The sequence below is a fragment of the Mobula birostris genome, chromosome 11, assembly GCF_030028105.1.
Source record: "Mobula birostris isolate sMobBir1 chromosome 11, sMobBir1.hap1, whole genome shotgun sequence".
NCBI classification, from domain to species: domain Eukaryota; kingdom Metazoa; phylum Chordata; class Chondrichthyes; order Myliobatiformes; family Myliobatidae; genus Mobula; species Mobula birostris.
In genome coordinates, this window is record NC_092380.1 from 42878699 (window position 1) to 42892481 (window position 13783).

General features: G+C 45.2%; 1 protein-coding gene across 1 annotated transcript in view; it reads left to right on the forward strand.

Annotated features, from left to right (window-relative positions):
• Nucleotides 1–6009: 6009 nt before the first annotated feature.
• The window catches only part of chid1 (chitinase domain containing 1), a 315372-nt gene continuing 307598 nt past the window's right edge, over nt 6010–13783 (forward strand). Inside the window, exons 1-2 of the mRNA XM_072272154.1 lie at nt 6010–6203; nt 7006–7155. Coding sequence (XP_072128255.1) covers nt 6099–6203; nt 7006–7155 — 255 coding nt within the window. The 5' untranslated portion in view covers nt 6010–6098. The remainder of the gene's footprint in view (nt 6204–7005; nt 7156–13783) is intronic.

The following is a 13783-nucleotide window of genomic DNA, read 5'->3' on the forward strand; positions in this document are numbered from 1 at the left end:
ACGGACTGGGCCGTATCCACTTTACCCGTGACGGACTGGACGTATTTTCTTTACCCGTGACGGACTGGGCCGTATCCACTTTACCCGTGACGGACTGGGCCGTATCCACTTTACCCGTGACGGACTGGGCCGTTTCCACTTTACCCGTGACGGACTGGGCCGTATCCACTTTACTCGTGACGGACTGGGCCGTATCCACTTTACCTGTGACGGACTGGGCCGTATCCACTTTACCCGTGACGGACTGGGCTGTATCCACTTTACCTGTGACGGACTGGACGTATCCACTTTACCTGTGATGGACTGGGCCGTATCCACTACTTTTTGTAGGAAATGCCTGTGGTTCCAATGCAATAAGATTTCCATTGTACATGCATACGTGTGTTTGTGCACGTGATAATAAACCAGGATTCAACTTTCAACCATGAAATTGAGGATGGGACCTGGACTATTTCTCTCTGCACAGATGTGCCCAACCTATTAAGTGTGCATTTCAGGATTTCCAGCATCTGCAGTTTCTTTATTCCCATTAATGTCCGCTGTTCCACCACTGCAGACAGCTTCTCCATCTTCATTCTTAAAGAAGTCAAAGCAGTTCTCTCTTCAGATTGACAATTGCTCAGTGGCTGCACAAACTGGACAGTTTTCATTCTCAGGTCCATTAGAACTAGGGTTGCCAACTTTCTCACTCCCAAATAAGGGACAAAAGTAGCAGTCAAATACGGGACCCTTGTGTTTACCCAGAGAAAGACTACCATGACCATGAAGCCTTGTGCGGGCACCTATGTGCACATGTGTGTATGTGCCGGTTTTTTCTACAAATTGGTTTTGGCTTAATCATCCCGATTCTGTTACGTGAAACTACACTGTACATACATTATTTCTACTTTATATAGGTTGTGTATTTATCATATCATTCCTGCTTTTACTATATGTTAGTGTTATTTGGTATGATTTGGTAGGTTATTTTTTGGGTCTGGGAACGCTCAAAAATTTTTCCCATATAAATTAATGGTAATTGCTTCTTCGCTTTACGCCATTTCCGCTGACGAATGGTTTCATAGGAACGCTCTACCTTAGCAGGGGAAATACGGGACAAGGGCAGTCCTGGATGGGTCAAACAAATTTAGCCCAATATACGGGATGTCCTGGTTAATACGGGACAGTTGGCAACCCTAATTATAATAAAGTTCTTCACACACCCCAGGAGGTTGTTGTTTACACACTCCCACCTACTGAAACCAAACTACACAAAGGAGCTCTGTGCCCTCGTAAGATGTCTAACAGCCCTCCGAATCACATACTCTCCAAACAACACACCCAAAATGCTGTAGGAACTCAGCAGGCCAGGCAGCACCTATGGAAAAAAAGTACAGTTGACGTTTCAGGCCGTGACTCTTTCCCACAGATGCTGCCTGACCTGCAGAGTTCTTCCTCTGTCGTTTGGCTTTCCCGCATCTCCAGCTTTTCTCTTGTTTGTGATTGGATCACATGCTGAGAGTCTGAGTGGGAGTGTCGAGAAAGACATTTTTGAAATTTTCGTTATTTTTTTTTCTCCAACGGCGTTCTGAGAGGTGGGACTGCGCAGGCGTGTGACGTCGGGCAGTGCAGCGCGGCAGATTTAAAAGGAACAGAGCCTCATAGAGCGGGCAGCGGAGTTTGCGGGCGGCGGAGTGAGCCGGGAGCAGAGTGAAGACTTAAGGGCTTCGGCTCAACGGGCTTAGGCGGAAACAGGCGAGGCGAGGGAGGTTTGGCATTCATTTTCTGTTGTTATTTGAGGAGAGGGGCAGTATGAGTGAGGGGGCCGTATGAGTGAGGGGGCAGTTTGCTGTTCTTGGTGTCGGATGTGGGAGGCCCTGGAGTCTACAAGCCTCCCGGACGTCTACATCTGCGCCAAGTGCATTGAGATGCAGCTCCTAAGGGACCGCGTTACGGAACTGGAGCTGCAGCTCGATGACCTTCTGGTCAGGGAGAGTGAGGAGGTGATAGAGAGGAGTTGCAGGCAGGTGGTCACGCCGGGGCCACGGGAGGCAGACAAGTGGGTCACAGTTAGGAGGGGGAAGGGGAAAGGTCAGGTAATAGGGAGTACCCCGGTGGCTGTGCCCCTTAACAACAGGTACTCCTGTTTGAGTACTGTTGGGGGGAACAGCTTACCCGGGAGAAGCGACAGTGGCCGTGCCTCCGGCACAGAGTCCGGCCCTGTAGTTCAGAAGGGTAGGGCAAGGAAGAGGAGGGCAGTTGGAGAGAGTTGAAGAGGAGGGGGACTCGATAGTAAGGGGGTCAGATAGGCGATTCTGTGGACGCAGTCCAGAGACCCGGATGGTACTTTGCCTCCCTGGTGCCAGGGTCCAGGATATTTCTGATCGTGTCCAAGATATCCTGAAGTGGGAGGGTGAGGAGCCAGAGGTCGTGGTACATATAGGTACCAATGACATAGGTAGGAAAAGGGATGAGGTCCTGAAAGGAGAATATAGGGAGCTAGGAAGGGAGTTGAGAAAAAGGACCGCAAAGGTAGTAATCTCGGGATTACTGCCTGTGCCACGCGACAGTGAGAGTAGGAATGCGATGAGGTGGAGGATAAATGCATGGCTGAGGGATTGGAGCAGGGGGCAGGGATTCAAGTTCTTGGATCATTGGGACCTCTTTTGGCGCAGGCGTGACCTGTACAAAAAGGACGGGTTGCACTTGAATCCTAGGGGGACCAATATCCTGGCAGGGAGATTAGCGGGGGCTACTGAGGTGACTTTAAACTAGAATGGTTGGGGGGTGGGAATCAAATTAAAGAGGCTAGGCGTGAGGAGGTCAGTTCACTACAGGGGGATGGGAACCAGTGCAGAGAGACAGAGGGGTGTAAAGTGAGGGTAGAAACAAAAAGTACTATGGAGAAAAGTAAAAGTGGCAGGCCGACAAATCCAGGGCAAGCATTAAAAAGGGCCACTTTTCAGCATAATTGTATAAGGGCTAAGAGAGTTGTAAGAGAGCGCCTGAAGGCTTTGTGTGTCAATGCAAGGAGCATTCGTAATAAGGTGGATGAATTGAAAGTGCAGATTGTTATTAATGATTATGATATAGTTGGGATCACAGAGACATGGCTCCAGGGTGACCAGGGATGGGAGCTCAACATTCAGGGATATTCAATATTCAAGAGGGATAGACATGAAGGAAGGGGAGGTGGGGTGGCGTTGCTGGTTAAAGAAGAGATTAACACAATAGAAAGGAAGGACATAAGCCGGGAAGATGTGGAATCGATATGGGTAGAGCTGCGTAACACTAAGGGGCAGAAGACGCTGGTGGGAGTTGTGTACAGGCCACCTAACAGTAGTAGTGAGGTCGGAGATGGTATTAAACAGGAAATTAGAAATGTGTGCAATAAAGGAACAGCAGTTATAATGGGTGACTTCAATCTACATGTAGATTGGGTGAACCAAATTGATAAAGGTGCTGAGGAAGAGGATTTCTTGGAATGTATGCGGGATGGTTTTTTGAACCAACATGTCGAGGAACCGACTAGAGAGCAGGCTATTCTGGACTGGGTTTTGAGCAATGAGGAAGGGTTAATTAGCAATCTTGTCGTGAGAGGCCCCTTGGGTAAGAGTGACCATAATATGGTGGAATTCTTCATTAAGATGGAGAGTGACATAGTTAATTCAGAAACAAAGGTTCTGAACTTAAAGAGGGGTAACTTTGAAGGTATGAGACGTGAATTAGCTAAGATAGACTGGCAAATGACACTTAAAGGATTGACGGTGGATATGCAATGGCAAGCATTTAAAGGTTGCATGGATGAACTGCAACAAATGTTCATCCCAGTTTGGCAAAAGAATAAATCAAGGAAGGTAGTGCACCCGTGGCTGACAAGAGAAATTAGAGATAGTATCAATTCCAAAGAAGAAGCATACAAATTAGCCAGAGAAAGTGGCTCACCTGAGGACTGGGAGAAATTCAGAGTTCAGCAGAGGACGACAAAGGGCTTAATTAGGAAGGGGAAAAAAGATCATGAGAGAAAACTGGCAGGCAACATAAAAACGGACTGTAAAAGCTTTTATAGATGTGTAAAAAGGAAAAGACTGGTAAAGACAAATGTAGGTCCCCAACAGACAGAAACAGGTGAATTGATTATGGGGAGCAAGGACATGGCAGACCAATTGAATAATTACTTTGGTTCTGTCTTCACTAAGGAGGACATAAATAATCTTCCAGAAATAGTAGGGGACAGAGGGTCCAGTGAGATGGAGGAACTGAGGGAAATAATGTTAGTAGGGAAGTGGTGTTAGGTAAATTGAAGGGATTGAAGGCAGATAAATCCACAGGGCCAGATGGTCTGCATCCCAGGGTGCTTAAGGAAGTAGCCCAAGAAATAGTGGATGCATTAGTGATAATTTTTCAAAACTCGTTAGATTCTGGACTAGTTCCTGAGGATTGGAGGGTGGCTAATGTAACTCCACTTTTTAAAAAAGGAGGGAGAGAGAAACCGGGGAATTATAGACCGGTTAGCCTAACGTCGGTGGTGGGGAAACTGCTGGAGTCAGTTATCAAGGATGTGATAACAGCACATTTGGAAAGCGGTGAAATGATCGGACATAGTCAGCATGGATTTGTGAAAGGAAAATCATGTCTGTCGAATCTCATAGAATTTTGTGAGGATGTAACTAGTAGAGTGGATAGGGGAGAACCAGTGGATGTGGTATATTTGGATTTTCAGAAGGCTTTTGACAAGGTCCCACACAGGAGATTAGTGTGCAAACTTAAAGCACACGGTATTGGGGGTAAGGTATTGGTGTGGGTGAAGAGTTGGTTAGCAGACAGGAAGCAAAGAGTGGGAATAAACGGGAACTTTTCAGAATGGCAGGCGGTGACTAGTGGGGTACCGCAAGGCTCAGTGCTGGGACTTCAGTTGTTTACAATATATATTAATGACTTGGATGAGGGAATTAAATGCAGCATCTCCAAATTTGCGGATGACAGGAAGCTGGGTGGCAGTGTTAGCTGTGAGGAGGATGCTCAGAGGATGCAGGGTGACTTGGATAGGTTGGGTGAGTGGGAAAATTCATGGCAGATGCAATTTAATGTGGATAAATGTGAAGTTATCCACTTTGGTGGCAAAAATAGGAAAACAGATTATTATCTGAATGGTGGCCGATTAGGAAAAGGGGAGGTGCAACGTGACCTGGGTGTCATTATACACCAGTCATTGAAAGTGGGCATGCAGGTACAGCAGGCGGTGAAAAAGGCGAATGGTATGCTGGCATTTATAGCAAGAGGATTTGAGTACAGGAGCAGGGAGGTACTACTGCAGTTGTACAAGGCCTTGGTGAGACCACACCTGGAGTATTGTGTGCAGTTTTGGTCTCCTAATCTGAGGAAAGACATCCTTGCCATGAGGGAGTACAAAGAAGGTTCACCAGATTGATTCCTGGGATGGCAGGACTTTCATATGAAGAAAGACTGGATGAACTGGGCTTGTACTCGTTGGAATTTAGAAGATTGAGGGGGGATCTGATTGAAACGTATAAGATCCTAAAGGGATTGGACAGGCTAGATGCAGGAAGATTGTTCCCGATGTTGGGTAAGTCCAGAACGAGGGGTCACAGTTTGAGGATAAAGGGGAAGCCTTTTAGGACCGAGATTAGGAAAAACTTCTTCACACAGAGAGTGGTGAATCTGTGGAATTCTCTGCCGCAGGAAACAGTTGAGGCCAGTTCATTGGCTATATTTAAGAGGGAGTTAGATATGGCCCTTGTGGCTAAAGGGATCAGGGGTATGGAGGGAAGGCTGGTGCAGGGTTCTGAGTTGGATGATCAGCCATGATCATAATAAATGGCGGTGCAGGCTCGAAGGGCCGAATGGCCTGCTCCTGCACCTATTTTCTATGTTTCTTTGCTCTCCAACCGAGGCTCTCTGGTACCGCCCCTTCCACCTCCTGATTGATAGTTCTTCCAACCACTCAGAACGGACCACCCGGCGGGTTGTACTTCTTCGCCGCCTCCAATCAGCGCACTGGTCTCCCGTCTCCCGCCTCCCGCCAAACGGCGCGGAATCGGCGAAAACCGGCCCTTTACGCCGCTCGAAGCGCCGGCGGTGACCACGGCCACGACAGGATGAAGTGGTGCGGCTGGGTGGCGGTGCTGCCCTTCCTGCTGACCGGCGCCACTCTCTCCAAGAAAGACGTGAAGAAGGCGGGAGTCCGGAGCACCGAGGAGGAGGTGAGTTCGGGAGAGCAAGGGCTGGCTGGTTTGGGGAGCGGAGGGCCGACCGGGGCCTGGGGCCGGACCGATCCGATCCCTGAGCTCTGGCCTCTCTCCCGGGTTAAGTTCAAGACTGGGGTCTTGGGGTCAAGGGTCCAGGGTGATGGTGGGGTCAGGTGAAGAGTCCGGGGTCAAGGAGCTCAGTTTAGGCGTCTGAGGTCAAGGATCTGGGATAGGGCCAAAGTGCAAAATACATTTTATTTTGACAGTACACATGTCACCATCAGCGACCCTGAGATTCACTTTCTTGTGGACATTCTCACCAACTCTATGGCCCTGACTGAGGAGAGGTGAAACTTAAAATAGAGGTGCTCTGTGGGTCAGGCAGCATCTCTGCAAGTAGAGAAGTAAAGTTAACATCTCATGTTGAAGACCTTTCACCACACTGGGAAAAATGACTGTCTCTTAACTTTGTTTCTCCCCCTTGCAGATGCTGTCTGACATTCTCAATGCTTCCAATATTTTCTCCTAATATTTCAAATTTCCACAATTGGATATAAGATTACTGAGGTAAAGCTGTCATGAGGATGAGACATTCAAACTAGAGGCTATTTAATCTGTCGGGGTGACTCAGGTAGATGTTAAAAACTCCTTGACCTTATGGGGCTTTGATTCTTTCTCAACTGACACAGGAGCCTGCTGAAAAATGGTGCATTACAGCAAGTTCAGTGCCTAGACACCCTGGCTGCAGAAGCACTTGTGATTAGTCAGTTTAGCATGTTTGGAGCTTGTTATAAACATCAGTGTTTGCTCTTGTTAGGCAGGACCGTCGAAACATTTAGTTCAGGATCGAGGCCTTGTTGTCACTGATCCAAAGGCGAAAGATATTGTCAGGGAGCAGAAGAGTTACTGCGCTACGAAAGTGAGAGAGCAACACTTCCAAGGTGATATTCTGGGATACGTCACGCCTGTGAGTACCTAAATGGGACGATACTGTTATTCACTGGGGTACCTCGCTGTATATGTGGTTGTCTGCACAAATTGGCTCTCTTACCTTAGCTCTTTACCCGCCCATCACCTCCTTCTGGTGCTCCTCCCCCTTTTTCTTTCCTCCATGGACTTCTGTTCTTTCCTATTAGACTCCCCCCTTTTCTAGTGTTGTGTCTCTTTCACCAACTTCCCAGCACTTCTTCCTCCCCCCTTCAGGTTTCACCTTTCACCTCTTTCCCCTCTCCCCACCTGTTTAATCTACTCTTCAGTGTTTTTTCTTCAATCCTGCTGAAGGGTTTCTGCCCCAAACATCGAATGTTTACTCTTTTCCATTGATGTTGCCTGACTTGCTGAGTTCATCCAGCATTTTGTGCGTGTTGCTTGGATTCCCAGCACCTGCAGATTTTCTCTTGTTTGTGACTAACGTGTCCGTTTCCCAGTGGCTCTGCTCCAAGCCAGCATTATTTTATTGCCCTTCTGACAAGTAACAACTTGTAATGAATATCTCTTTGTTTTGAATCAGAGCAGACCAGCCAGTTACTAGACTCAAATTCCTCCAGTCAGACACAGACTCCCCGATTCATAAACCTGCATGTTCTAGCACACCAACAAACTTCTTTTTTGGAACTGATCTCTAGTTCATCAGATTATCAGGAACATCACTGTGCCCACTTTAAACCACTTTGATAGAACTACTCCTGAGCAAAACAGTTCACAAGACGGCTCACAAAATGGAGGTTACAGAGCAGCTTCACAAAATGGCAGTATCCATTCCATCAAGTACATGGCAAGAGCAACTGGTTTGTTTTCTTCCAGTATCCATGACTCATTCGAGTTTGATATTTTCTTCATACTTCATTGCCAATATCTCTTCTTCCCCCCCCCCCCCGTTTTGATCCACAGAAAATCTGGGGATCAGACTATCAGTTACATGTGTGAGTGAATACAGTATAAAAGGAACACCAGCATAACACTTAAGTATCAAAACACTGGCATATTTAAGGATCAGTATAAAAGCATATAAAAGAAACATGATAAAATGTACCTATTTTCATAGTAAATGCTTGGCATATACTAATCAGTAAAATATAATGAGGTACAGTTACATTATACTCAATGTAAGATAACATGATGATAAAATCACCAAAAAGAGACTTAGAATGGCATTTAGCATGTAAACTAAGTTGTTTTAAGTTGCTATCGGAAAACGCTTGGGAAAATACATTGAAGCAACACACATAAAAGTTGCTGGTGAACGCAGCAGGCCAGGCAGCATCTCCAGGAAGAGGCACAGTCGACGTTTCGGGCCAAGACCCTTCGTCAGGACTAACTGAAGGAAGGGATAGTAAGAGATTTAAAAGTGGGAGGGGGAGATCCGAAATGATAGGAGAAGACAGGAGGGAGAGAGATGGAGCTAAGAGCTGGAAATACATTGCATTGGGTAATCATTAGAACAAGGAGCAGAACAACAATAACATGTGAAAAGCAAATCCAAGGATGTACGTTAACATTCAGAACTTAGTTCCAAACTTTACTCCAAAAGGGTGGATTCTGCAAAACGTCATTAGCTAAATCGGCATGATCTTTAATAGTGTTCCATATATAGTGTCCCATAGCTTCCATATATTTAGTAACTATCTTTCTGTGCAGAGAGATGAGGGTTAGGTGGAAGACCAGTAAGTACCTATCTATGTAAACCCTCTACAGTATTGTTGATATAGACATTCAGTTGAATAGGTGGTTTTACAATAGTTTTGGCAAAACTTGACCATTCAAAACTGAGTCAGAGTCACTTCAAACATTGGAAACTGCAATGTTTGAGTAAATTAACTGCAAATCAAAGATCCCTTCTTGTAATGCTGTTTGAAGTCAAGTCACTTTTTAATATTTTTTTTATTTGGGTAAGGTATTCACATGTATTACACAAACTTTTTTACATATAAAAACCTTTTCCATCTTTAAAATGTATGTTTAAATCTATATATACTTACACATTCACAAGTACACGTTCATATTTGCTCTTACCCTCAGACATACTTATCCAATCCCTGTGTACTTATTCACTTCATCAGGTCACTTTTTATTGTCATTTTGACCATAACTACTGGTATAGTACACAGTAAAAAAGAGACAACGTCTTTCAGGACCATGGTGCTACATGAAACAATACAAAAACTACACTGAACTACGTAAAAACACAAAAACTACACTAGACTACAGACCTACCCAAGACTGCATAAAATGCACAAAAAAGTAGCAATGTACTGAAATAAGTGTCACTCACCAAAGCAAATTTCAGGATTGTCCTGTTATTGACGGGCAAAATAAATAGAGAACAGTTCTCATAAGAAACAAACCCACAAATTGTTTACCAATTTTTAACTAAATCCTTTGGATAAATCCAGTATTCTCCCTTTTGATGAAAAGAAGCCAAAATCACTCCCTTTGTAGGTGGTTGCCATTTAATATCATAAAACCACAAAATATAGGAGTAGAATTAGGCCATTTGGCCTATCAAGTCTGTTCTGCCATTTAATCACAGCTGATCATTTTTTCCCTCCTCAATCACACTCCCCGTACTTCTCCTTGTAACCTTTGATGCCGTGTCCAATCAAGAAACTGTCAAGCTCTGCCTGAAATATACTCAACAACCTGGCCTCTGCAGCTACCTGTGGGAATAAGTTATACCAATTTCCCACCCTCTGGCTAAAGACATTTCTCCACATCTCTGTTTTAAATGGATGTCCCTCTATCCTGAGTCTGTGCCCTCTTGTCCTAGACTCCCCCACCATGGGAAACATCCTTTCCACATCTACTCTGTCTAGCTCTTCCAACATTCAAAAGGTTTCAATGAGATCCCCCTTCGTCCTTCTAATTTCCAGCGAGTACAGACTCAGAGCTATCAAATGTTCCTCGTATGATGACACTTTCATTCTCAGAATCATCTCCAATTCCAGCACAACACGTCTTTGATGAGGAGCCCAGAATTGTTCACAGTCTTGCTGGCTATCCATCCCATAGGATGACGATGGTTCCTTTCAGTCAGTTAGTGGGGTTTGAGGATACCCCACACCTCAGAAAGGAATAGCGTGTGCATGAATGGATTTTAGGTGAGGAGGGGGTTGCACAAGTCCAGACCCACGCTCTTGACATTCCCTCCCAGATCCAGTGGCATGGTGAGGTCCAAGATGGCTGGGGGAAGCTCTGTTGCAGTGAATGGCCAGACCAAGCTTCGATCCAAGGAATACCCTTTCCGTGCTTCAGTACATATGTTTGCTAGATGGCCGTTGACCCTACGAGAGGGTTCACCCACCCTTTGACAGGTCTTGTTTTTCATCCTGCAGGGTGTCAAGCCACCCTCCTCACCAGGCAAGCCTGGTGGGGGAGCCGGCTTAGTCGCCGACCACCCGACCATGCAACAGGTAGTACTGGGTTACGTGGTACCAGTTGCACTCAGACGAGTGACCTGATACTCAAGGTCAGGCCTCACCAGTGCCTTATAAAACCTCAGCATCAAGTCCCTGCTGTTGTATTCTAGACCTTTTGAAATGAATACTAACATTGCATTTGCCTTCCTCATCACTGACTCTACCTGCAAATTAACCTTTTGGGTGTTCTGCACAAGGATTCCCAAGTCCCCTTGCATCTCAGATTTTTGGATTTTCTCCCTATTTAGAAAATAGTCTGCATATTTGTTTTTCCTACCAAAGTGCATGACCATGCATTTTCGAACATGCTATCTTCTTGCCCATTCTCCTAATCTGTCTACGTCCTTCTGCAGCCTACCTATTTCCTCAACACGACCTGCCCCTCCACCAATCTTTGGATCATCTGCAAGCTTGGTAACAAAGCCATCTATTCCATCATCTAAATCATTTATATACAGCATAAAAAGAAGTGGTCCCAACACTGACCCCTGCAGAACACCACCAGTCACTGGCAGCCAATCAGAAAAGGATCCTTTTATTCCCACACACTGCCTCCCACCAATCAGGCAATGTTCTAACCATGTTAGTAACTTTCCTGGAATACCATGGGCTCTTCACTTGGTATGCAGACTCGTGTGGCACCTTATCAAAGGCCTTCTGGAAGTCCAAATATACAACATCTGCTTTATCTCTCCTCAAAGAATTCCAACAGGCTCGTCAGGCAAGATTTTCCCTCAAGGAAACCATACTGACTTTGTCCTATCTTGTCCTGTGTCACCAAGTGCTCCATGACCTCATCCTTAACAATTGACTCTAACGTTTTTCTAACCACTGAGGTAAGGCTAACTGGCATATAATTTCCTTTCCACTGCCTTCCTCCTTTCTTAGAGTGGAGTGACATTTGCAATTTCCAGTCCTCTGGCACCATGTCAGAGTCCAGTGATTTTTGAAAGGTTATTACTAATGCCTCCGCAATCTGTACTGCTACCTCTTTCAAAACCCTAGAGTGCAGTTTATCTGGTCCGGGTGACTTATGTACCTTCAGGTCTTCCAGCTTTTTGAGCACCTTCTCGCTTGTAATAGTAATTGCACCTACTTCTCTTCCATTGCACCATTCAGCATCTGGCTCACTGCTAATGTCTTCCACAGTGAAGATTGATGTAAAATACTCATTTAGTTCATCTGCCATCTCCTCGTTCCCCTTATTATTTCTCTGGCCTCATTTTCTAGAGGTCCTATTTCCATTCTCATCTCTCTTTTATTTTTACACAAAAGCTTTTACCATGCGCTTTGATATTGTTTGCTAGCTTGCTTTTATGTTTCAGCTTTTCTCTCCTGATGATTCTTTAAGTTACTCTCTAGGTTTTTAAAAGGTTCCCAATCATCTATCTTCCCACTTACTTTTGCATTGTTATATGCCCTCTTTTGTTTTGTATTTACATTAGCGACTTCGCTTGTCAGCCATGGTTGTTCTATTTTGCCATTTGAATACTTTGGCCAACTCCTCTCTCATACCACTGTATTTTCCTTTACTCCACTGAAATATTGCTATGTCAGACTTTCTCCCTATCAGATTTCAAGTTGAACTCAATCATATTGTGGTTCCTAAGGGTTCTTTTACCTTCGGCTCCCTAATCACCTCTGGTTCATTACATAACACCCAGTCCAGTATAGCTGATCCCCTAGTAGGATCAACGACAAACTGCTCTTAAAAAACCATCTCGTAGGCATTCAACAAACTCATGCTCTTGAAATCCATTACCAACCTGATTTTCCTAATCTATTTGCATGTTCAAATCTCTCATGACTATCATAATATTGCCCTTTTGACACACCTTATCTATGTCCTGTTGTAATCTGTGGTCCACATTCCAGCCTGTATATAACCGTCATCAGTGTCCTTTTACCCTTGCAGTTTCTTAACTCAACCCACAAGGATTCAACATCTTCCGATCCTATGTCATCTTTCTACTGATTTGATGCTATCTTTACCAGCAGAGCCACGCCTCCCCCTCTGCCTACCTTCCTATCCCTCCAATACAACATGTAAGCTTGGACATTCAGCTCCCAATTACAACTATCCTTCAGCTACAGTTCAGTGATGGCCACATCATACCCGACAGTCTGTAACAGTGCAACAAGATCATCTACCTTATTTCTCATACTCCGTGGATTGAGATATAACACTTTGAGTTCTGTATTTGCTACCCTTTTTGATTCTGGATCCCTAATGCACTGATAGTCACCCTGCTGGCTGCAATTTTGTCCTATCATTTGGTCCTGACTGTCTGACTGCACGCTATCTTTGCTTTTTTACCATCTGTCCTAGTGAGTCCCTGCCAAATTAGTTTAAACCCACCCCAACAGCCCTAACAAACCTGCCTGTGAGAATATTGGACCTCCTCAGGTTCAGGTTCAATTTGTCACTTTTGAACAGGTCATACCTCCCCCAGAAGAGATCCCAGTGATCCAAGAACCTGAAGCCCTGTCCCCTGCCCTAGCTTCGCAGCCACGCATTAATCTGCCAGATTATCCTGCTTTTACCCTCACTGGCATGTGGCACAGACAGCAATCCAGAAATTATTACCTAATAACTAGGTGGATTAGTAAGTGCAATCGAAACTCCTTCTTGAGAAACATTCAATTTACAATGGGATTCCTGGACATTCTAGTAGGACGGAAACTGGATGGTAGCCTCAGACATGGCACCTATCGGAAACCCACTGACCCGCACTTGTACCCCTACAATAACAGCCACCATCATACCTCCCAATGTAGAGCAGTTCTTTCTACTTTGATTAACTGTGTGAAAACTCATTTTAGACCCAGAGAGTCTCTCTGAGGAAATAAGTCAATCACGCACAACATTCCTACAGAATGGCTGCAAAGTAAAGGAAATCAATTAAAAGGGCCAACGGAAAAACCTAACAAAGAGGAGGCTGCTGAATGTCTTCCCTATTATTTCCACAGTTTCTCAAAGAATTACCAGGGTCTTGAAGAAATGCTGGAATAATACCATCCACCAGCCCACAAGGAAGCTCAAAGCACAGCTTATGGGGGTCAAAGATGACCTGGGGCTCGGGTCGGCTGGTGTTTACAGGATTCCCTGTGAATGCAGAGCAGAGTGTAACGGCCAGATGGGACACAGTGAAAACCCGCATCAAGGAGCACAGGAGGTGT